The 24,048-nt window shown below is 40.8% G+C and overlaps 2 protein-coding genes across 10 annotated transcripts in view; one reads left to right on the top strand and one right to left on the bottom strand.

Annotated features, from left to right (window-relative positions):
• Positions 1-4,495, top strand: part of ARHGAP10 (Rho GTPase activating protein 10) — a 135,780-nt gene extending 131,285 nt beyond the window's left edge. For all 3 annotated transcript variants that reach the window (XM_090138560.1, XM_090138561.1, XM_031588874.2), the window contains one exon: positions 3,715-4,495. In XM_090138560.1, coding sequence (XP_089994686.1) covers positions 3,715-3,803 — 89 coding nt within the window. In that variant the 3' untranslated portion in view covers positions 3,804-4,495. The remainder of the gene's footprint in view (positions 1-3,714) is intronic.
• A 7,288-nt stretch (positions 4,496-11,783) lies between these two features.
• NR3C2 (nuclear receptor subfamily 3 group C member 2) overlaps positions 11,784-24,048 on the bottom strand; it is a 198,134-nt gene continuing 185,869 nt past the window's right edge. For 6 of the 7 annotated variants that reach the window (XM_031588882.2, XM_090138551.1, XM_090138552.1 and 3 more), the window contains 2 exons: positions 21,163-21,320; positions 11,784-12,464 (listed from right to left, as the gene is read on the bottom strand). In XM_031588882.2, the coding sequence (XP_031444742.2) occupies positions 12,309-12,464; positions 21,163-21,320 (314 nt within the window). In that variant the 3' untranslated portion in view covers positions 11,784-12,308. Of the gene's footprint in view, positions 12,465-21,162; positions 21,321-21,949; positions 22,108-24,048 lie in introns of those variants that run through there. The other variant, XM_090138554.1, reaches the window with a different exon arrangement.

The raw sequence follows: 24,048 nt of genomic DNA, 5'->3' as shown, positions 1-24,048 counted from the left end.
ACCTCTTGTTTTGTGTGCAGGATTGTCATGGACGCTCAGCTGACAGGTGGGATGGATTCAGCTCAGGATTAAGACTCCAAGTCTCAATATCTGCACATAGACATAGGGCTTGGAAGCACATCTTTGTGCTTTAATATAATTTCCTGATGAAGAATTGGCCATCAGGATTGATTTCTACGGAAGTGTGTTTTGGTGTTGCAGTGAGCTTTCTGTTGCCCACAGAATGTAGCTTTTGGTCCATTACTTTTGCTTGGTAGGAATGTCAGACACATGCATGTCAGATTTCCTCCCAAAACAGCAGGTTTCCACAAGGGTTTTGCCTGATTCAGTCCTGCTCAGCTAGTGGCACCTAGACAGTGAAATAATACCACTGTGGAAATGAATCTTGATCTCATTTGTAGCGCAGACCCCTGAAACTTTTGGTTTGCTGAAAGAAGAATGATGTCTGCTACAGGGGAGTATGTTAGCATTTGGTGTCTCATTGAAGAGATGCTTTCAAATTTTTATGAATTTGCAGTTAGACAGTCATGACATAGGCAATATTAAAGGTATTTCCTATAGAGAACAGAGAAAACTAAGAAAGAATGCTGCAACTACCAAGCTAACCTGACTGTGTTTCTTGATTCAGTGAAATTGGAAAAGCTGTTACTTGGAGATCTCATTACAGATAGCAAATCTGTTGATTTTGTTTGTCCACCTGAGTTTGGGGTAATTGTGTAGCATTCACAGCCATACCAGTGGTCAAAAGTCCTCCCTGTGTACAGTTTGCCTTCACTAGAGTGAGACCACTCAAATGGCCCTGCACGAGGTGTTGAGGAGGCTGCCATCCCCTCTGAGCTCTGAAGATTGCTGCTATTTCCACTGTCCTCAAAGTGGGAGGGCTTTTGATGGCCAGTTTTGATTGCACAGCTGCTATACCCTCATCAAATCTTTCTGTGCCATATGTAATTGTCAGTTCTCTGCTCCCTGTCTTTCACACTACAGGTGTTGTCACTAGCGAGCATAAGACTTAGTCCTAGAGATCCAATAATGAGTTGTAGTTTTATGGCCAAATGTGTAGTTTCTGCAGCATTATTTTTAAATGAGGCAGGCCTGAGAAAGTGCTAAGAATTGTGATGTCTGTTAACTGAGAAGAAATGGCAGAAAGGGGACAATAAAGAGCATCTCTTCAACAGGCAGCTTTTTAAGAAACAGCCTATGGCCTGGGTTTGGGAAGATGTGTGATAGCAGAATGTCTTTTGTGTGGTAAGGATTTTTAAAATGAATGCTATTGTACACCATGCTTTGGAATTGGTTAGCAAAGAAAACAGGGTTATTGGGGTTTCAAACAACTTTACATTTGGACAGCTTTTGGGCATTTACATCATTTGCTCACAGAAGTCACTGATGTATGTGGCTATCTTAATACATGAGGAGATCTGAAAAAGAGCATAATCTTACTCAAGATGACAGTTGCCATCGCTGCTGAATACTAAGAATTCTTGATGTGTTGTTTTTTTTTTTAAAAGGTTTCCCACTAGAAATGGTGAGTTTAAGTGTAGTCTGAGTGGTAAGTCTTTCTTCAGTGCTCACAGAGTCTGTAAGAAAATTGTACCAAGGAAATAGTGAGGTTCTGAGCTGTGTGTAAAGTGCGGTATTCAGTTCCCCAAGTGCAGAGCTCAGCCTTCTAGGTAACAATGGGATAGAATCATATAAGGTCGGAAGGGATCTTAAAGATCGTCTAGTTCCAGCCCTGCTGCTCAGCCTTGTGTGTTGTATCTGAACATTCTGCAGTACTCAGTTCACTATTATATTATCAAACTTGTTTGGAAAACATTTCTTCTGAAATTTGCTGCTGTGTCAAGCCAAGGGATTCCATACAGTTTGACCATTTCCTCCTCTGGGTAAATTTTAGGGCCTGTCCAGTGTGATCACCTCAGACAAGTGCTGCCCTTGTTTTTACAGGCTTTTGGTTTATAGACACTGACATGCCAGTAATCACTGTCTTCTTTGTCACATAAATTGACCCAAACGTATTTTGGGTTGAGCTCCAGAGGACAAGCAAAAATTTCTTACTTGCAGCTCTTCTGGTTGCTTTTCTTTCTTGTCTGCTGTTCTGGGGCAGTTTCCTTCCCATAACGTAGCTGTGCCCCATAGACATGGGTACTTCAGGCAGAGAGTGGGCTGCCCCTAGAGCTGGCACGAGGGCTCACTGGGTGCAATGGCAGCTGTTGCAGCAGAGCTTCTGGAGGTGGGCTTGTGCTGGTTTCAGCATCGCAGTTTTAAATGCATGTATACACTGTAATCATGCTTTAAAAATGACAAAGAAAGAGGAGGGCCTGTTAATTACTAATAGTAATGTAAGTTACTGTGAGTTTCAGTGTGTACAGAGATTCTAAAAGAGAATTTTCTGTGTTTTTTTTTCCCTTTGAAATCTTTCTACTGCACACATTCATTTTAATTATGTGCTCATATTCGTTCTGAATATGGACTATCGGCATCATTTGGAAACAGTCTAGTTTTCTAAATGCTTAAGTCTCTTGGAGAAAAAGAGCTGTTATTTAAGCTATAGTTTCTGAGCACAGCTTCTAGCTATGGTCTGCCAGAGTTATGACACAGAGCAAAAGGTTAGGGGAAATTTTAAGTACTCATTTTGAGAACCTTACAATGCTTTTAAAGTGAGACTTAACTTTTATTTCCTTGATTTCTAGAAAGCTATCAATATCAAATTCCTCAATGTGTTAATGTGTTTTGAATAAAGCATTGTTATGGCCAGCAGCATAATTCAGCATTTGTCTGATGATTTCTTTAAATGTCCATCTTAAAAGCACTAAGGGAATAGTAAGATACTAACATGGTAGAGAACATCAGAGGTCACTAGAAGTTGGGATTTACAATTAAATAGGTAAGTAGATACGTGTCCTGTGTTCTCCTAAGAAATTTGATAGGGGGATTTGAGCATTTTTTACTGTATTCCAAATGAATGAGGCTTATGCTTCTTTTATTAACTTCTGTCAAATGTGGTTAAAAAACACATAGGAAGCCAGAGTTCATTTATTCAGTTGCTCACAGAATTACTTGGGGGCATTTAGAGTGTGAGCAGAACTTTTTCTTATTTTAGATCTACAGATACTTTTGCATTAACTTTAGTACCAGTAATGGCAAATACTTAGGATGGTGATAAGGAACAAGGCTTACCTTCCAGGCTGTTCCTTTGTGTTTTGTGAATAGCATGATGTGTTTGATAATTTAGATATTGTCCATTGGTCACTTGTAGCAGAAGCTCTACTCTGTGAACAGATGGTACCTGGAATGAGATCTGGACTCCTTTCTGTGGCTCTGAGCTTCCAGGTTCATTGCCTCTGCCCAAGACAGGAGTTTGGTTATACTTTGCCCTCAGCTACTGAAATTCCTATTTGACAGGAATTTTGACTTCTCACCAGAAAACCTCTGAATTTTCTGTTTTATGAACCTGTCCTTTCTAAGTCCTTTTAGCTAATTCTTCCCTTCATGCAATCTCCTGAACCCAAAAGCAGAAGATAGTTCAAGCACTTATATTATGCAAGCATTTACTTAACTATCCTTGTCATTTTCCCTAGTGAGATTGTCAAGTCAACTTGGTGTTTGCAAGAGAGTGTGTATTTTCATGGATACTTTGCACGGTGTCACAGAGCTAAATCTAAAAGGACTATTTTGAGCATAAAAAGATGATATATTTTTTCTTTTCTTTTGCAGTGCAATTTTCCAGGGAACCAGGATGGCTAGAAGGCACATTAAATGGCAAGAGAGGACTGATTCCACAAAATTATGTTCAGTTTTTATAGCTTTATGCATTGAACGCCAAGAAGGTGTACATGGTATCCATGGATTTTTGTTATAGTCACTTCTCTTCACTTTCGTGACCATTTTTAATCAACGAAGAACCTGATTGTGGGTTGAAGATCCCAGTATGTTTAAAGACATTAAGTGTTGCCAAATACAAGTTAGAAATGAAAGATTCTTCAAGGTTTGGAATCAATGGGGACAGAATAGTTGGATGGCGAGAAGGTTTAATTTTTTAATAGTTTTTTCAATTGTAACAATCTGGTTGTTTGCACGGTAACTAGCATTTGAAGTCAAATCTTTGGTTTATCTGTGGCTCAGCTCTCAGTTGAAGGTGATTTTTAAAAATTAGTGTCCAGAAGATTACGTATCCATATCAGCCATTTTTAACAGACTGTTATTTGAGTGTGGAAAGTATTGTTGGATAAAAAAAAACTATCATGCTGACACCTAAATTATATTTCAAAAAGTGGAAATAGATGATGTGGAACTGATATATTGGTAAGTAAAATTATAGGTATCAAGACATGACATTTTTCAAATGTCTTCAAAGAATACACTCATGTATGTTGTGTGTGTGACTTCATTTATTTTATTAAGGTAAGACACTTGAGCTTTTATTATAGGCTCCTATCTGCTGTGGTTCCTTTGTTACTCAAAAATATCACTGTAAATGAAATAAAATGATGTTTGGTATTTGACCTTAGTCATTCTTTAGCTGGAGAATATTTTGTCTGGTTGTGTAAGTTACAACATTAAATAATTATTGGCAGCTTTATTAAGTCGGTCACAAAGAGGCTCTTAAATGGATGGGGAACTCAAAAGGCAACTTGGCAAGCCCAAGCCAAAGGAAAAGAGAATCTCTGTGATTCCTGTATATCCTGGAAAAATCTTTCATTTTATCTGCTGGCTTGTTCTCGAGCTTCCCTTTCTTCCTCTCCCATAATTGTACATTGTAAGGTCTTAACGATACTTCATAGTATCACAGTCCTCAAGTAGCTGCCTCAGAATTTGTACAACTATTTGTGTAGAAAGCGAGTTATCTGTGATCACACAAAAAGCTTCTAGAAACCCTGTGGTGTATAAATCTGTGCCTTGTGATAAAAATGTGATATGCAGTCTATCGTTAATCTTTGTATTTCTTCTCTCCTTCAAGAAAGACCCTTTGGGAGGCAGTGGAGAGGATGCAGGAAAATCTGACAGGATGGCATGTTAGTACAGGCTCATTTATTTGTTAAATTGGACTCTATGGATTTAGAGTAATTTACTACAGATATACTTTGCTTGCAGGTTTTTCTAACCAATGTGATTAGTAAACCAGTTAATGGTTAACACTGCCTTAAGGTTGAGGTGTTTCTTATCCCCTTAAGATTTAACTCCATACTGCCTTTTTGTTCCTTTGCCTAGACTGTGGAGACTCCACTGGAGTATGCCCAAATCATTTCCAGATGGAGCAGTGGTGGGCCAAGTCAGTACGGCTCTCCAGCACTAAACCTCACAGCTTAGAGGAGTTTCATTTGATGAATTCTCCCCAAATGCAAGCAGTGACTCTGCCATAAGCAGTCCTTATCTTGGCACAGTGGCTGAGTGACCCAAGCACAGAAAATGACTTCTGGACTTCTGTAAAGAAAATCCAGTTCTCAGATTTACTCCTTGATACGCTTGTAAGGAAACAGTCACACCAATAAATACAGTAAGAGATGGCAGGTTTCCTTGCTCAGATCTGTTCACGTGGCAAAGTGCTGTTCTGGCTGGATGTTGTGTCACCTGGGACCATAGCCGTAGGAATTCGTTTGTGACCTTCAAGAGTCATTCTGAATGCAAGATGTTGTCTTTGTGGCCACGTTCAGATTCCATTGCTACTAGCTGAGAATGTTGGACAGAACCGCTAGAATGTAAATCTCTGTTATTCACCTAGGAGGTGTGGCTGCAAGACATGCTTTCTCCTCAGTTAGCCAAGCTGCGATAACTTGAAGCTTACAAGCTTTCTTAGTCACTTCCAGTTGTTTTGTTGCTGTTTTAAATGTGCAGTGCATGTTAGATCTTGTTCTGGTTGCTTTCTTACAAAATTCTCAGCTCTAGCTCTGCTCTTTCTGCATTTCTTGTTTCTTTTGACTGAGAGGGTTAAAAAAGGTGGATGCATAGAGTAGAAGTAAAAGGCAGTATGGTGTCCCTTCAGCCCAGTCCTGTGACTGTATTTGCCTTTAGGTGAGGTGCTCTGAGATTCCTATTACTGCTAGAGCCATGCAGAACCCAAAGATGAAAATTTTGCCACTGGGCAGTAGTGCAATGAGCAGAAGTAATGCTAATTCAAACTTTCTCAAATCCCGGACCTTGTCCAAAAGCAGTGGTGTGAGTAGAGCCAGATCTGATCTGGCTTTCAGGTTAACCACGCTGTCTCTTAGGAATTTAGCAGTGGTAGCTGCCCCCCAGCATATGGTTTTCCACATCAGTCTGGTCATACCAATGTTGACTATGGTCAACATTGCAGCTGAGTAGCTGTGGCACCTCTCATGCTTCACTCTCATTGTTGAATAGCTCTGTAAGTGATGCCCTCACACTGACTGTCTGAAAGTAGAGATTAAAGGATGCTACAGAATAAAAATGTTACCAAGAAAGTCAGGCTTCTTTCCAGCCTTTGAGATTCTAGTTTTCTTTCACAGAATCACAGAATTGCCAGGGTTGGAAGGGATCATGAATCTCCAACCCCCCTGCCACATGCAGGGCCACCAACCTTCCCACCTAATGCTAGACCAGGCTGCCCCAACTAATCTGGCCTTGAACGCCTCCAGGGACAGGGCATCCACAACCTCTCTGGGCATCTTTCCTAAAGATACCTCTCATACTATGTCTCCCATCTTTCTTTTCCACAGTCTGGGAAGCGTAGCGTTAACCTGAAGCAAGACGGGAGGCAGGAAATCAGCTATGAGGAAAGCCAGATGAAGGGCTGGCTGGCTCTAGCCTGGCAGCAGCAGCGCTGCTCAGCACTTCTGGGCTCAGTCCTCTCCCAGGGAGCTGTTCTCACATCCCAGCTGTGGGTACGGTTTGAGCTTAATCCGCAGGCAGGGTTTCCCCGCCCTTGCAATGTGCTGTGCACAGTGGCATGTATGACTCTGTTTTCAAAATCTGAGATTCCCTGAAGCAAACGCCTGACGCAGGCTGCAAATGGGGGAGGGCGATTTAGGAATCAGCTGTTCTGTGCTTTTTATGCAGAGTGACGTTTTCTTTGCCCTCTCTTTGGGAACAGAGATTGAAACCCTCCACGGGGGACTGAAGTCTAACATGTGCTTGCGGAATAATTGATGGAAAAGCTGAGCCTCCAGCCCACTTGGGCTAAGTAGGAATGTGCAATATGTATTACTCACTGGCCGGCATTCGGCTCTCCTCCTTTGCTGGGCGGCACTTTCACTTTGCTGTTCTCTCTGGGGCTTTCAGGCTGCTGAGTGTTGTTAACCATTGTCCTCCCTGATGGTCGTGGCAGGTTTCCTGCTGGTGCCCAGTCCTTCACTGCGTTGAGAGAAAAATTTTATGACTGCTGTATCTGCCCTGTAATGAAAACAAGCAGTTCTGCTACATTGCTTACAATTTTTGCTAGCTGAGCCTTTGTAATTAATTGCATCATAGAAAAATCTCAGGGAGAAATTTGCAATTTCATTGTTCTGTTCCTTCATTTCTTTCCTTTAACCATTTCGCAATTCTTACCTGGTTTTGAATTTAATGAGCAAATTCCATCCACTGCTGACAGAAGGTTTGTGCAGCCTGTAAACGCACCAGAGCCATACACAGGGTAATTGGGAAGCCTTCCTTGGAGTCGCACCTTGTTGGTTCAATATGCCTCAGACAAAGTTCTCACCAGCAGAATTCATCCACGTGCCTTCATCTGCACTTGCAGTAACCTCAGGTAAGCACCAAAAAAATAATCTAATTCTACTGATATCTGTAGTTAACATGTTTTAACACTCTGCCGGATGGCATGTTTTAACTATCAAACATCTTTGAAATGAAAGGGTATTTTTCACTACTTTCTATCTTAGCAATACCATTGTACTTAACATGAAGTCCTGTTCCCTGCAGATACCTGAGAGAAAGCAGTGTCCCAGCTTGAGGTCAGAGAAAAAGTTTTGTTTTGTTTTTAAGTAGCGATAGCATTTTCTTATTTCTAGAACAGCATATGACAGATACATCTGCTTCCAAGCAGATGGGCAATTTTTCTGACAATTCAGCAAACAGAAGGCAGGTGCAAGGATTTTTGGCAATAGAAAGTTTGCACGGCTTGTTACTATTAAAAGAAACAAAAAGCAAAGTGCAGTTAAATGGTGATCCTGCATTGCAGCCCGAGCTTCATGCTGAACTCTGTGATAAATATGTAGGGGAGCACAGAACAAACCAGCATAGCAAGAGCTGTGTTTCCCCTTCTGAATTTCTTAGCATAATTGGAAGAGGCTCAACTCTTGAGAAGGCTGTTTATTAACTTGAGAAAGCCTGTGTATGTAGAACAGTGACTCCCTATTTCCACAAAGGAAAAAAACAACTGGTCAGTGGGGACAGCAGCCCTAGGATAGCTCAAGCTGGACGCCAGGCTTGCCCAGCTATTGAAGGTTGCAGGGTTTGCTTTGTTGAGTAGAATGTGTCAGTGTCACCACTTATTCCTCGGGAAACACAAAGACCCCAATTAATTAAGGGAACAAAACTCCTCAAAGTTGAACATTTCTTATTATACCCTGAACACAGCCACTGTCTGGCTGAAATAGACAGAGCTGGATAAATGCAAATGGCTAGGTGGATGAAGACAGATGTTAGATTGCAATGTTAGTTACTGTGTTGTTTGATATTGTTTCCAAATGCGCAGAAGCTTCTTTCTAAGGTTATCACTGCACCAGCAGCTATCTGAGATTAAAATGCAAGAAGTACTTGCAATCAAACCAGTTTAATTCATGTACATTTGTACAATTTGTATAAAAAAAAAAAAAAAGAAAAATAGGTACTTGCAGACATTAACATAAAGACCAAACAATATTTTCTATTTATTTAAAAAGCTTTAAACATACAGAAGCAAACCCCTAATTATAAATGCATCATTATGCATAGATGTTACTGTTTACACCATACTGCTGGCTGCTTGTATTTTTCCATCCAGGAATCTAGTTAAACTCCAAGAGTGCTTAAACATTCCTCTGAGCTTCCTGGCCTCAGAATTGCTTGCTGTCTATCTTATCAAGTCATTGACCTCCAGCTGAAAACATTGCTCTAAAAAAAGAAAGTCAAATCTTTAATAAACAATTAAAAGTGCATTAACTGTAGAATTGTTTAATTTCATAAATGCTTAAACAAGTCAGTGAAAAACACCACCCTGTGAATTAGCTTTTTGCATTATTGATTGTAAAGTATCGTTTTAATAAGATTTTGCTACTGCAAACTTTAGTCTATTTTACTTTGTGCAACCTCTCGGTTGCACGGTGTGTAGTATTCCTGAAATACCCACTGCAGTACATTGACACTATTTTACATTTTTAACTGCGTATACAATGCTCTTGCTGTATATCCCCGTCCTTTCTTACAACAAAATAATTTAGCTCAGTGAACAGAAGCCCACTCTTAAAGGATGTTTTCGTTTGTCTTGTATTTTGCAGGAGACAAATGCCTATTTCATTCTAAACAAATTCAAAATAACATAACTTTGTGGTAGCTGAAAACCAAAGGTTTTGTTTCCTGCTGTACGCAGGTTTAGATAACAAAAAAAAAGGGATGGCTATTCTGCTTGTGTCCTTGATAAGAGAATACTGCCTCTTACAACATCTATATCCAATTGTATCTATTACTTCAATGAGCTCTAGCAAAAAATAATAATCAATGAATGGTTTCATAAACAACAGGTGATTAAAGTAAAGGATTTATTATAATCTGCTTACAGTTGTTTGCAAAGACAGACATACGTTTTTGCATAAAGATATAAATTGCTTTTTAAAACTAATTTAGTGTGTTTAATTATATGAAGTTTCTGTGAATTATGAATTGTACCAAACCAAGATTAAAAGTAATAAGGTACAAAAATAGGAGCAAACAGACAACAATTTGGACTGGGACAGGCATTTAACAGTGAAGTGTAGAATATGGCTTTGCTATTTTAATCAAGCAAAGTTACTCTGAGACAGAAAAGGAGGCAGTAACTTTGTTAATATAAAAAGCTGCTGCAGACTGTATTCACCCAGAACCTGGCTTTGAAATTTTCTATTTTAGACTCAAAAAATTAATTAAAAAAAAAAAAAGGTGAAAAGATGAATGTATGACTGTTTCTTTACTGTAAACAACCAGTCTGCATGCTGTGTATCTCACGCTGGAAGTTTGGCTTTCATATTGCTGTGCAGGTCAGTATTTAAAGATCTGCCTATGAATTAGACTTCCAAAATGCAAATAATATATGTATGTATATATTTATATATAAAAAACCTCTCTGAATACAGTCTTTACAGTTTACCCATTGCATAAGGCAGGTGTCATTTAAAAAGACAAGTAGCACTGACTGTCTTCAGTGCACCAAAGCACACCTCAAAATTTGGAATCAGAAAGGGTACGTAACTCCTATTGGACCACTGTTTCAAAGAAATGCTACATTCTGACTGGTCAAGGGACAAATCATAGCTCAAAAACATCAGTGTCACCCAGAGAGAACACTACAGATTAGGACTCAGAAAAAACTATTCTATTTAAATTAGCATATGGTAGCAACAGTTGAGCCTCAGAAAAGTTCATCTGTCCTCTATTCTACACCAAAATTTTGTATTCGTTTATAAATTGTGAAATATAGTGTAAATCACCTCAAAAAGGTTTTGTTCACAGTCTCGTTCTAGAGAAAACATTTTGAGACAAAATCAGACTGAGCTGAACTTGTAGCGTCAACAGTTTTCCGTGTGTTCTGATTATTACAAAAATTCATACAAAATTAAACGCGCTCTGAGTTTACCACTAAAAATTCTACTCTGCTAATCTGCCCATCTCGGTACCTTGCCATCCCTCTTGCTGGTACTTACTGTCATGATCTGCATGTTCCCTTCCTCATAATCAGAAACCGTTCTCCTCAATCTGAAATAATAATCTGACCTTCAAAGATGTTTCATGTATCCAGTATTCGAAGGAAAAAAAAACAAAAACAACACAATTTGGGAAACATTAATTAAAAATAGCAAATCATTCAATGGCTTATCTGCCTCTCCTCCCCTGGGAGACAAAGGGAGTAGAGGGCAGGAACTCACGCTATCATTACGCTGGCAAAAGCTTTGGAGAGACTGTAATTTGTCTTGTTAAATGAAACCTTCGTAAGTGGCAAACACAAAAAAGTGTCGTTTCCTACAGAAACATGAAGCAGGATTTCCAAGATGTGCTCATCACGTACACTTGCAAGCGAGACAAAAGAGAGAAAAATATGGAGGAAAATAGAAAGGCTTAAATACAACTGAAAAGGTTAAGTGTGGTTATTTACAACAGATACTATAGGATGGTAAATTAGATATGATGCTAAAAAAGGCACAGCTTTCCCTTTCTTAAATACACTGTAAACGGTTCATTATGCATGCAGAACATTTCACTTTACAAAAAAATTACCTTGTTTGTTTAGACAAAGATAGTACTTAAATAGTCTCCAGCAAAATAGAGTTCTTTCAAAAATACTTTCCCATTCATCCTATTAACCATTAAAGATTTGTTTGTCTCATTTACAAAAGTTCCTTACACCTTATTTCAGGTCCTTCACAATTTATACATACAGCAATGTACAGTACAGCAAAAGACTGCAAAAAATTATTTGTAAAGCCAGCACAATAGATACTATAAATTGATACCAGGGCATTTGTTTTCACATCTTATCCTTCTTAATTAAATAGTAAATGGACACTTAACACAGTGTATATCATCTAGGGTGGGATAACATGGGATAACAAATGCCACAGGTGGGGATAACAGAGTATTCCACACCAAATGTTCTGTTATTACTTTACACAGTAGGGTTTTTTTTTTGTGTGTGTATATATGTGTATATATAGAGTTTTTGTTTTTTGTTTTTTGTTTTTTTTACAAGAAAAGAATATTAATGCCCCATATTGACTTTACGTTTTATGTGCAAACCAAGGGTAAGCTTTAAAAAGTTCTCATTAGTTCTTGAACCCTTTTAAAACAAGCAAACGATACCAGAAACTACATGGCATATTTAAAACTCCATCTGTTAAAATATCAAAATCAAAGAGTTATTGACTAGATATGGCTTTTCATCCAGAGGAACAGGAACATTTTCTAAGTGTTTTAGGGTTATGGGGTAATTTCCAAACATCTAGGTCTTGCCAAATCCAAGTCAACTGTTTTCCATTCCCCAAACCCTTCATATGATTTTAAACTATTCAGAGACTGCAGAACAAGTGTAAATAGCATGTTTAAAATATGGTTTCTTGGGTCCTTCATGGGTGTGGAATAACACAGGGAAACTTAAGGCAAAGTTCTTCCATTTAAGACATTTTCTATCACTTCCTGTGAAAGTACAGGGGCTTGGCATTCCCAGATTCCACCTTTGGTAGCTGGTCACTGATGATTTCCACCAGCATGGCTGGAAACTCTACTTTCAGTGCCTGAGACTCTCGGAAGGTGTAGAAACAGAATTCCAATAAGTCACTAACAAGCTGAAATACAGAAAGAAACAATTTTTAGGAAAAGTGCAGAGAATTTTGTATCCAAACAAGAGCTTGTTGACAATGAAAGATTATTACTAAGGAAATGGTATCTTATTCTGACTTGGATAGTCCATTTGCAAGCAACGAAGTGACAGGCAAACAAAAGTTCTCAAGTCTGAAAGTGCTGCTTCACCGTTCAAAAATCAGCTAATGAAGGGAAACTGCATTACCACCGCTGAGCTCATTTTTCAACACTATTACACTTTTCATTTCACTAAGAGGTAACTGGCCACTGTGAAAACTGTTGGTGCTCCACATGTGTATGAAAGTAAAGGCTTCTGCCCCAAGGGAAAAGATCAGCCATAACCTACAGTATCTTTACATCCCAGCTGAACGTGGAGGTGTTGAGCTGATAAAACATTTGTATTCATGTGTCCATACCTTTGTGATACACGCACACACCAGCCACTCTTACTGTTTTCTTCTCATTAAGCTTCCAGAGGCACTATTTAGGGAAGTATTAGTTCTTTTCAAAAATAAAGTTCTCTATTTTTGGTAACAGCCCACTAACTAAGCACAATGTGTAGAACTTGAAAGATGAGATAAAAATTTCTAAGGAGTCCCTGAATGACAGAAAAGGAAACTTGTATGATACTTCAACTACTGAGTTGCTCAATACAGGGCCACCATAGATCCCATGTGCACCTTACGCTCAGCAGCAGCAATCCTTTAGCTGGCATAAGTTTTCATCGATGAAATCCTACCACAGTTCTCCCATCTGGGAAAGGGCTGCAAGTTAAAATCCTAAATGGCATACAGATACCATCAGCTTTCTGATTTGTGGAGAAAAAAATAGAGCATTTCTTAAAAGCACCAATAAATTTAGTCTGGATTCTATCTTGCCTCAAGTTTTGTTCTTCTCATTTGTCAGCCTTAGAGCTTCATTTTGCTATATACCTTATAGGAAATGGACCACACTACATGAATTACAGCTTTTTTATCTGTCACCACACAAAATTGCAGACTGTTTAAAAAGTCAAATATTACACACACTCAACTTTGGTGCCTTCTGTCGTTACAAAAGATTTACACATTTCTCCTCCTGTCGTTATCAAATACAAGTTTGTTGTTTCAGTTCTCAACACAGAGAGTTGCACTCTGCAGTAGGGGCTCAGTCAAAGAGGCAGGAAATAAAAGTGTACTCCAGCAAGACTGAAAAATAAACTCATACAGGCAATGTTGGACAGCCCTCCTGCAGCACTATACCAGACATTTTCAGGACTTTCACAGCTGTTCTTGTAAACATATAAGCAATTTGTGAGCACTGAGAAAATGCTGGGATCACCGAGATGCGTAACTTGCTGCTGTTGAGCACTACGAGAGTCTGTTTGCCATTGCTTAGTTCATTCCTGATCATTTGGCATGTCATGAGGTAATGCTAATTAATAAAAACAGATGCACGCTAAAGAAGTAGTGCAGATAGAATCTGGTTTTCAAGGAAAAAATGCTGATGTTCAAAAGTTTAACTTTGGTCATTAGGAGGAGACTGTTCCTACCTACACCATGCGCAGAAAATATATTATTATGCTGGCTCCTGGCACACAGCCACCATCCTATTGCCCCTGTCATCAAGCAGCAGCACCTCAGCAAACCAACTCTTACAAAACAAGCCTTGCCTGGACACCGAACTCAAGTACTCACACATTGCTGAATGGAAGAGGGGCATCAGGTTGGGGCATCTCTGCCAGCCCTTGCCACCCAACCAACCATGTCATACTAGTGGCTCACCTGCTGCAAAATTTAAGCTAATTCCTGCCTTATTATGCCAATCTTACAGTTCTATTGTTTTACTATTATTATTATTATTATTATTTTTAAGTAATAACTTCAAATGCAGTGAGCTATATATCACAGAAAAACATACTCAAACTATTAATTCTGCCTTCATAGCTAGCTTTTAGTGAGACTAAGTATACATGAGAATGTGGACATGTAGAATAAAGGGGAACTGAAAAATATCAGCATTCATGAAGAGAGCGTAATCTGTTCTATACAATAAATGAGGTAACAGTCCAGTAGGGAAAACAGGAGGTGATTGCGGCTGCTGTTGTAACACAGCACATCATGAGTGCCACCACTCATGCCAAAGGAGAAGAAAAGTTAAATTTACCGAGCAAGTAAAAAAATATCATCCAGAACTCTAAAACTACCTGGTTTTATTAAGTGGTTACCGACCACTTAATATGTTCTATACCAAGTAAGTCCTCCCAAATGTTTGGCCCTCTTATTCCTTTCTTAGGAAAGCCAAATTACCAACTTCAACATATCCAACAACAACCAGTCACTGTAATATAGCAACAGCATTCAGAGCTTAGAGTTGAAGCGCACATACCACGTGTGTAACAAGGACCACTGCACTGTCATTAAATAACTAGCTTTAAAAGCTCATTGTTTGGGGACCTAGTACTAGTATTTTATATAATATATATATATATTTTAACAAAAGAATCGACATAGGAAAATCAGAAGCACCAAAGTGTGAACAATATGGTAAGGTCAGCTAGCAAAGGCTGCAGAAATAACTGATGGGAGGGAGAAGGAAGGCTGAGCACTAAGCAGCGAGCAGTGCTCTTCTCTGCACATGGTTCACATGTGCTCAGATGCTGCCCAGCAGCTTTGGCACAAAGGAATGAGAAATCCAGGTTCCATAGGCACTGTTAGTTTTGAAATCTGAGTCCTGTTTCTGCAACCCAAGCAGCATTCATCTGATATTACAGCACACCAATTCACTTGATTTTTAAGTGGTAAGTAATTTAGCTAGACCTTTGCATTAGAAGAGAAGCTCCCTCTCCAGTAAGGAAATTAAAAGCTTGCTTTCTTTTCGAAGATACAAGCTCTGTCCTTGTGGTGACAGTGACTGATACACCGCAGGCTACAAGTAATCTCTAAATGAGAAAGATAACACACCTCCATGTTTGCCTCATGATTTTTCTCCACCAAACAGACTGCTGGATAGAATTCTGCAGGCAGGGATGACCTGTGGTCTGGAACCCTTTACCACATCAGTCTATAACTGCTCCTTCTTCTCTCATCACTGGCAGCAGAACTGCATTTAAACATTCTCAAGGCTACAGCCCTCCTGGTAGCCCTCAGATTTTGTCTTAATCAATCTTTACATCTGTATGCTGTATTAAGCGCCTCTGGGAAAGAGGACGAATAATCAAACTTCATTTTCTGTTATTAGGGTGGGTTTTTTCATTAAATGGACTTTTTCCACCCATTCTGCTCTTCATAATTAGAAAAATGAATCTCTTAATGAAGTCTCTGAAGTTAATACAGTTACCATGACCTCTGAGCACTGATAATTTTTTTGACAGCAAAAAGCATCGCTTTCAGTTTGGCACTCACAGCACGCCTGGTGCTGCCAGAAGTGCCTGGAGCGGTCTCTCTCGTGCAGGGCTGCATGCTCCTGTGCTAAGCTGGTTATCTCACGTGGGAATCTCCATGATCTGTGTGCGTGGTGTGGAAGTCCACGGGCACTGCTCTGTCAGAAGCACATCTGTAACAAAGCCTCCTGATCGGCAATTAAGGCAGCAGAAGGGTAACAATGCAACACCAAGTAACATTTTGCTACTGTTAGCTGCAGCTATCACAGACAAAACCTCAGCATACTCACACCACAATGACAGTCGGAAAACTTTCTTTTTTAACTTAAAGTTAAAAAAGTCTGTGCCTGTTTCTCATGGAGCTGGATTGGTGTGTGTTGGCAGGAGGCAGCTCCCTTACATGCAGTGCATACTCTGCCTCAGAACCACCAAGAAAAACAGTCGCCAACCAAGTCTCAGCTATTCCATTACAACCACAGCCCCTTTTGCTTCCAGTCCTGTGAAATTCCCAGGATGCAACTCAATGATTCCTCTGAGGGCTTCAGCAAGCTGAACACAGCACTCCAGGATGGCTTAGAGGTACACATGACCTCAGTGGCTATCTCCTGGATGCTCTGTTCCTTCACTATGAAATCTGGGACTGTAAATGCGAAGACTAAAGTTTCCCACAGAACACAGGGGAAAAGAGGCAGGTCCAAGGAAAGAAGCTTCTGAATCCAGCCATGCTGTGTATTTACCGCCTGGCAGCATGGAGTGAAAGACAGATAAGAAACATATGGATTAGGCACAAAAAGTATCTAACCAGAGCAAACAGGGAACCCAGTTCTGCCTGGACAGGTGCATTTATCTCACTTAAGAACTGTACTCATTCCACCCCTCCTTCCATAAACATATGCACACAGAAACCACAGCACTGCAGGTAGCCTAGTTCTTGACAGCTGGACATGCCACGGAGGAACCTGAGCTGAACTCTGTTTGCGTACTCAGAGGATGGATGCAAACTCAGAGGCACACACCAATGAAGTATCTTTAGCCCTTGGCCAGGGTAAGCATTGGGCCAGGCCTGTCTTGTTCTGTTGGGAATGGGGAGCTCTGCTGTCCTCCAACAAACACCTTGCACCGTAACAGAGGATACCCAACCACAGCAAAGGGAGCAAGATGAGCTTTAAAGCAGCCCACTGTCTGCATCAGGGAGCTGGGATGATTTCTCACTTCACAGACACGTATTAACTACTACAACATGCTCATGGCTGTAGTTTCTGCAGTGGCTGCAGAGGGATGAGGGGTTAATATTGCCTCTCTGTGCACACAGAAACACCTCCCCACAGAATTCAGGTGCTGGGACTACACAGCTCATCAGCCTTGGCGCATCAAGAGCAGCAGTGAGTGCACCCAGAGGTGCTGGCAACAGCTGAGGGGCCCATCTGCTGCTCTGCATTTGCAGGATGGAGCGCAGAAGAACATTTGCATCCACTGCAGTGTGCCTTGCAGATCTGCCCCTGGAGGAGTTGTGCCTTCTTCCCACTGTCAGCTTTTTCAGCGAGTGTAATCCTGGCTCTCTCAGCCTACGGAAAGATCCACCTCAGCTATAAAGTATTCCCTTCAGGAACCATAAAAAATTAATTATTCAGCAGCATGAGCCTTAAAGAATTTATTTTTGTTTGGCAGAAAATATCAACAAGCAAATGACAGAGCAGCGCACTGCCTTGCCAAGACAAGGGGAAGGTTCACATTAGGGTTTAATGTCATGGCATCGAAACAAAAGCCCTCTTAACTCATGGTCTGTTTAGTATCAGCCAGATTGAAACCAAACTCAGCTTTTGTTGTGCAAAGCGCCTAGCCATACCCTAAGCTCTGTATATGAAATGAGGCTTGCCGTAAGAGATACAACGCTTCCTGCCAAAGCCAACAGGAGATGCTGAGGAGGCTCCAAATGAAGTTTTTGATACCATGTGCAGTACATCTGTTTCTAATGTTCCTGCGTGCCGTTTGCCCGATCGCACAGTGCTGTTCACCTATGAGCAGGCACCACATGTACCTGTCACTGACATGCCCAGGCCCATCTCTGGGTACGAGGCTGAACCATTGCCCTCCTGGGCACACGTGGGCTGTCTCTGCGACATGGTGGCTCTCAGCATGTAATGCTGTTGTGAGACGAGGAAAGCAGGCTAGACTTGAGAGAAAAAATAGAGCCCCTACACCAAGGAAATCTGTGGATCGTATTGCTTCCCACAATGCTCCTAGAAGCCATCCATGCTGCCATGCAAAGACATGGCAACCAGCTCACCTCCACTGTGTCACCGAGGCAGAGGAGGGGCACACCACGTGACTGTGCTGACAGTCTCCAAGCACCTGCTGCTGCTGCTGCTGCAGCCACCACTTCCACGCAGCACCACGCAGACACAGAGCGCTGCTGCAGCACACGGTGACGCACGGGCACGGACCCGCGTTTGTCTTGTCTGCTAGGGATGGATTTCCATCTCTTAGCTTTCTCGGTTTTGCTTTGGTGCTCAGAGGCTTTATGGATTGTTAAGTAAAGCTGCTGATTTTTCCGAATACTTCAAGTGCCTACCTGGCCTTCTTGAAAATTCTCCTTTTTCCCCAACTCGGCACTTTCTTACCTGCACATATGTTCTTCACTCTGTGGCTGAGTGATTTAGAACACAGAACAATGTAAAGCCATATTGTTTTTTGTTTGTTTGTTTCTTTCTTTCTTTCCTAACGTTATATAAGCCAAGCAGCCTGTAACCTGATATTCCCACATGGTTTATTTCACGTAGCCCTCAGAAAGCCTATTTAAAAATCAGGTCGATAAAAGGAAGCATGAAGGTGCAAAGCAGCAGTATTCCTTTATTCCTGGCTGCCATGCTCAGGTAAAGTGAACTTCACAATGGCGAGAAGCTGCTCTGCTCTGATGCAAAAGCTGGAGGCAGCACAGGGACTGAATAAGCATCAGCTGTACACAAATCCCTTTGGGCTTGTGCTGTAAATACCACTGCTGTAGCTACGGCAGCATACAAACAGGGGACTTCAGCTCCAGTTAGACTGCTCAGCACCAAATATATTCTGATCCTCTAAAATTATAATGGAGTAAGTTAAAAATATACAGGTGGCAGCTGAAAAAGTGTTCCTCACACAAGGAAAGAACTGAGCAGAAAATCTGCATTTCCATGGATGGAGCGGAGAAATCCTGCACTACCTGAGAGCGGGGGTAGAGGAGCAGCTCTCATGTCTCATTAGTATTATCACCGTTCTGCCTTTGTTCCGATGGGTTTCAAAAAGTGAAAACTGAAAAAAATCCATTTTAAAGCAGAAAAAATAAGTAAGTGTCTTTGCCGAGCATCTCAGATAACACCTCTGAAAGGAAGTGCTGTACAAGTGGTCTTTGTGGAGGGGAATGCCAGCAATACAACTTTCTTTATGAAGTCCTTTCATAATAAATGGCTCTATTAAATGGAAAGTGACATAAAAATAGCTTAATTAAAAATGAAATAAAACATAAGAGCAGTTCTGAGGGAGCTCCTCCTCTGGTTAGCTCAGCTTCCCGTGGTTAGTGCTGTGTTTTGGAAAATGTTTGTAGGATACTGTGGCATTCCCAGCAAGTGTGATCCTGCCACCCGGCCACTTGAACCATGCAAACACATCCACTTAAAAAACAAACCTGAGATAGTGTCGGTTCTCCAAAGGGTCAGAAAACCACCTAAACACAGGGGTTTGCGAGCTGCCCAGAGGTTCAGAAGTGAACATCTTGCAAATGATTTTATCGCCCACCTCCTTTTTTTCCACTAAAACACTACAACTTCTTTTGCTGGCACAGAGCGAGTGAAACCTGATCTCCAAAGAATGAGCTGTTACTGCAGTACTAATAATACTCTCCCTGCCTCCCACTAAGATTTTCAATGTTTTAATGAACAACAGAACAATATTTGAAAAATAATTCCATATGTACATTCTGTAAACAGACCTCAGGCTCTTATACAGATTTGACCTGAAGTGCACTGTACTGTACTGTCTCTACAAAACTGAAATTTAAGTCAAGTACAAAGAAGTACATTTAAATTCAGGCTCTGAAAGCAAGAGTTACAGTTTCTTTGTGCAGCACGTTTACCTTCCTGCCCGCCTAGGGTGAAATAGGACAGTTTTTATCTTTGCTGCAGTTTATCAGTTGTTACTGGGAGGTCATCCCTGAGTGCTACTGGGTCCCAGCCCTGCCTGTGGGATGACACCTCCACAGCACCCAAACCTGGCTAAACTCGCTCTTTGATCTCAGGAGCCTTCAGTCATTTGCTGACCATGACAGCTTCAGAGAGAAGGGGTGCCAGCCCAGCAAGACCCAGTGCCCTGAGCGACTGTGGGGCACTGGAAACCCCCAGGCTGGGGAGAGCATCATAGCTGGTCCACCTGCATCCTCACAGGGGGTCCACCTGAGATGGATGGGATGTGAGAGCTGCTATCAGCAGTGAGGGGTATGAGTGTGCCCATGGAGCTGTATCCCTGCCTTGGGATTCTGCTATGGAGAATGTACAGGTACAGCCCTGCTGCTGCTCAGAGGGCCAAAACTGCTGCGCTTACCACTCCATCAGCCAGAACCAGCTTATTTATTCCCAGCCCAATGTTACAGACACCTGCTCTGAAATCATGAGCTGCTCCTGTGCACCAGGCACTCACCACAACCCTTCTGAGTTGTTCGGAGTTGAGGCACCCACAGCCTGGGCGTTTTAGGACTAAACTTTTATTTTCCTACTGTCATCCATGACATCTCGCCCCTGATGCATGCAAAACAAACACCTAGCACTGAAATGAAACAGGACAGAAAGAACAACCTAACAACACAGCAAATTTTATGCTTGAGAAAAACCCAGTTAAAGCTTCAAGTAACCAAAATGGTTCCAAAGTCTTTAAAAGTCAACAATATAAAAAAAAAAAAACACCTGTAAAAGATCAGCAAATCAATTCATCATTTATCAGCAGATGCCCTGCGTGGTGTATGTGCACTACCGCTGAGGACCACAGCTAACATCATTTTTGCAGTTGAAGAGCCTCTGATCTTAAAGGAATCACTGGAGAACACACTACCATTTAAAAGAGGAGAAGGCAGCAGAACCCAGCCCTTAATGACTTGTGTTCTCACATTTTACTTGGCAATTGACCTTGAATTTGTCTGTTAACAACTTTTCCCAGACATTTCTTTAAAAAAGTGCTGTGATTTCTTTTCAATTTTTTTTTCTTCCTATGAATTAGCACAATTAAAAACTACAAGTTTACCTTAACGGAGAGAATTTTACTCAACTTGTCTGCACCACTTGAGGAGTTGTACTTACATCATGCATGGAGTCAAGAAGTTTAGTCAGTTGGTAGAATCTCTGCCAGCTTTGCCCAGAGTTACTTGGACATTTAGTTACCATCTTCTTTAGTTCTTTAATGTAATTTGCCCTCATTTCTTCAAATGCAGCTTGGCTTTTGAGACCATCCTTGGGAACTGTCATTAAAAAGACAGTCTTACATTAATATTAACTGCATTGCTTAATTCTTCTGCTGTGCATACTCAAAAGTTACACTAGTCAATGGATGAAAGAATTAAAACTTTCAAGTAACATCCACAATTTTACAGACACTGCTATAGAATCAATCAGCACACAGATCTTCAAGTGATTCAAGCGGCCTCTCTTCCTCTCCAGATCCATGAGTGCAGACCATATGGCTGAGGCAGAGGACAAAATAACATCTCACAAATACGACACATACTACCCTCGTGCTGAAACTGTTTTTAATACAAACCCAACCACACACACACACACACCGAGAAAGGCAGATGTATCATGAATACTTCTTTAGAATCTGAAGATGTGATTTATCATTCTTGAATGATTTCCCACACTTCAGAGAGGAGGGGAAGAAATACAGAATTACAGCTGTGATGTGCAGAAATGCTCAAAAGTGGCATCAAGTAACATCTAACATTTCTTTGAACGATAGTGAGCATCTGCTTAACACCTAGAACAGAGGGTCTTTATTCCATGTGTAACAAGACTCTTTCCCAAATAGGCATCCAGACCCAGGGTTTGACCAAAGCACAGTTGCAGCCTTTAATGAAAGCGTTTCTACCATCCTATCAAAGTTGTCATCTGCCAAAGGAATCGTTTCACAAATGGGCTAAAAGTGGAGTTTTGACACTTTCTACCGCAGATGACTTCAGCAACGCTAATTACAAAAGCAAATACAAAGTTTCTTTACAGGCTGTAAGTACTTCTGCACTCCAGTGGGCTCTGCAAAGAAACAGGAATTACTTATTGATCAGGTCTCTGGGAAACTCCTGAAGAGGTTATTAAAAACACATAAAATGTTTTCATGTTTTTATACCTGGATTGATTGATTATCGCTTAACCGTCAGATATTTCTATACTCTAAATGTTGGTCTACAGAAGAAAAACAAAATACTACACTGTACAGGATTGAGCTTATTTTCTAAGCAAGTTGGAAAGCTATGTCAGAGTAAGCTGAATGTGAAGTTACTTATTAAAAAAGAAAAAGGGGTGATCTTCCAATTTAGCTTACTCTGATTTAACATCTTGACAGAAATTGTCTTGTTCATCCATCCCCTTCTCTTTGAAATCCTGTAAACTGCCTTCTATCTCACTGTAATCACATAATAAGCACATAACAACCACCCAAAGTGCTCAAGCAGAGGCCTTAAGAAAAAGCACTTGTTATCTTCCATCACCAGTATCAACCAGAGCAATTTAGTAATGGAAAACAAGGAGGAGTTCTGCCACCATGTGAGCAGCAAGAACTTGGGACCACCAAGTGCTCCAAGGGGGCACGAGGAGGAATCTTTGGAAGCAGCCTAGGAGGTAATAGCTCCAACCTGCCTACCACTTGGTAAATAATGCTCTTTTCCATTTAAATTTTAAATTGTAGATGCCAGATATTTCCATCACTCAGCTGACAGAAAAAATAAACTGTCTGAAACAGATGTGCCAATTCAGTTAAAGCCAAACGAATATAGAGACATCAGTCAAGATGAGTAAAGCCATTAGAGCATACTGTGGCCCCTGCGTAAAATGCACAAGCTTTATAGTTCCTTTAACAGTTCTGTAGTTCTGTCTTCCTAATCTCTGCTCAAGCCACTCTTACTTGGTCTATGTATCTTAGTGATCTGTCTGAAAATTATTATACCGTCACCCCAGCCAGATTATTAAGACAGAAAGAGAGACCACAAATAAAGAGAACTGAAGCAAAACATGAAATTCTGGATGTTTGCCCAGTGTTTCTGATTCTACTTATTACATGCAGCAATGCTTTTGGCAAGTTCCCAAAATCTATGGTCTGTGGAAAGCAAAAAAACAATTGAGTTGTAATGTGTGGTTTCTTCCACATGTAAATGGAGTGAAACTTCCTTGATGTGGTCATCACGAAAGTTTCAAAATAACTTGCACTCCGTTCATTACAGGGTTCAATAAAGAACTTAAATGAAAATGAACCTGGTGTTTTCTGTCATAATGTTGTATCAAGGTGCAATCATTGGAAACTAGTTCTTCCAATGACACTTTCTGGATTTTATCACTATCTTCATTTCCTTTTTCTTCTCCTCTCTTTCCCTCAACATAAGTATCTTGATTCTCCCAAAACACATTATTTTTAGTAGATGTTGTAGTGACCATGGTGTGCATTTCAAAGGGACCCAGCTAGCTGGAATTAACTGGTGAGGCTGATCTCATCTAGCAGAGATATAATACCCACATAATATTAAAAATACCTATCTTAAGGAAAGGATGCTACATTTTTAGAATGTCTTTAGGCTCTTTTTCTAAATATTCTCCATTTCTAGGGCTGGTTAAAATGTAGGAGGACCACCTTGCCAATCTAGACATGCTCTCAAGAACAGTCTGAGAGCTAAATCTCCCAGGCGCATAAATGCTGCTAGCTGCTTCCTGAAAGACTGTCAGGTCCTCACGGTCCCACCTTCCCCAGCAGAGCATCCCCTCAACTCCTCAGGGGAGCTGGAGGTCAGACCCTGTTTCCCTCCTGTAGGCATTGCCCCACTCCTGGGAGAGCTGGATGGCTTCAGCAGGAGGGAAGGAGGAAGCGAGACAGCCAAGCCCAAAAACTTACAGCCCTTGGGAAGTTTCTGTTAGCAGATCCAAATCCCTTCCAGCAAGGATGAGAACTGCAGATTCATGTCCTCTTTCATAGGCAAGCACTCTAAT

Source organism: Phasianus colchicus, chromosome 4 (genome assembly GCF_987193195.1).
Source record: "Phasianus colchicus chromosome 4, bPhaCol1.hap1.1, whole genome shotgun sequence".
Classification (NCBI taxonomy): domain Eukaryota; kingdom Metazoa; phylum Chordata; class Aves; order Galliformes; family Phasianidae; genus Phasianus; species Phasianus colchicus.
The sequence above is the reverse complement of the archived record's forward strand: the minus strand, read 5'-3'. Positions and strand labels throughout refer to the sequence as shown.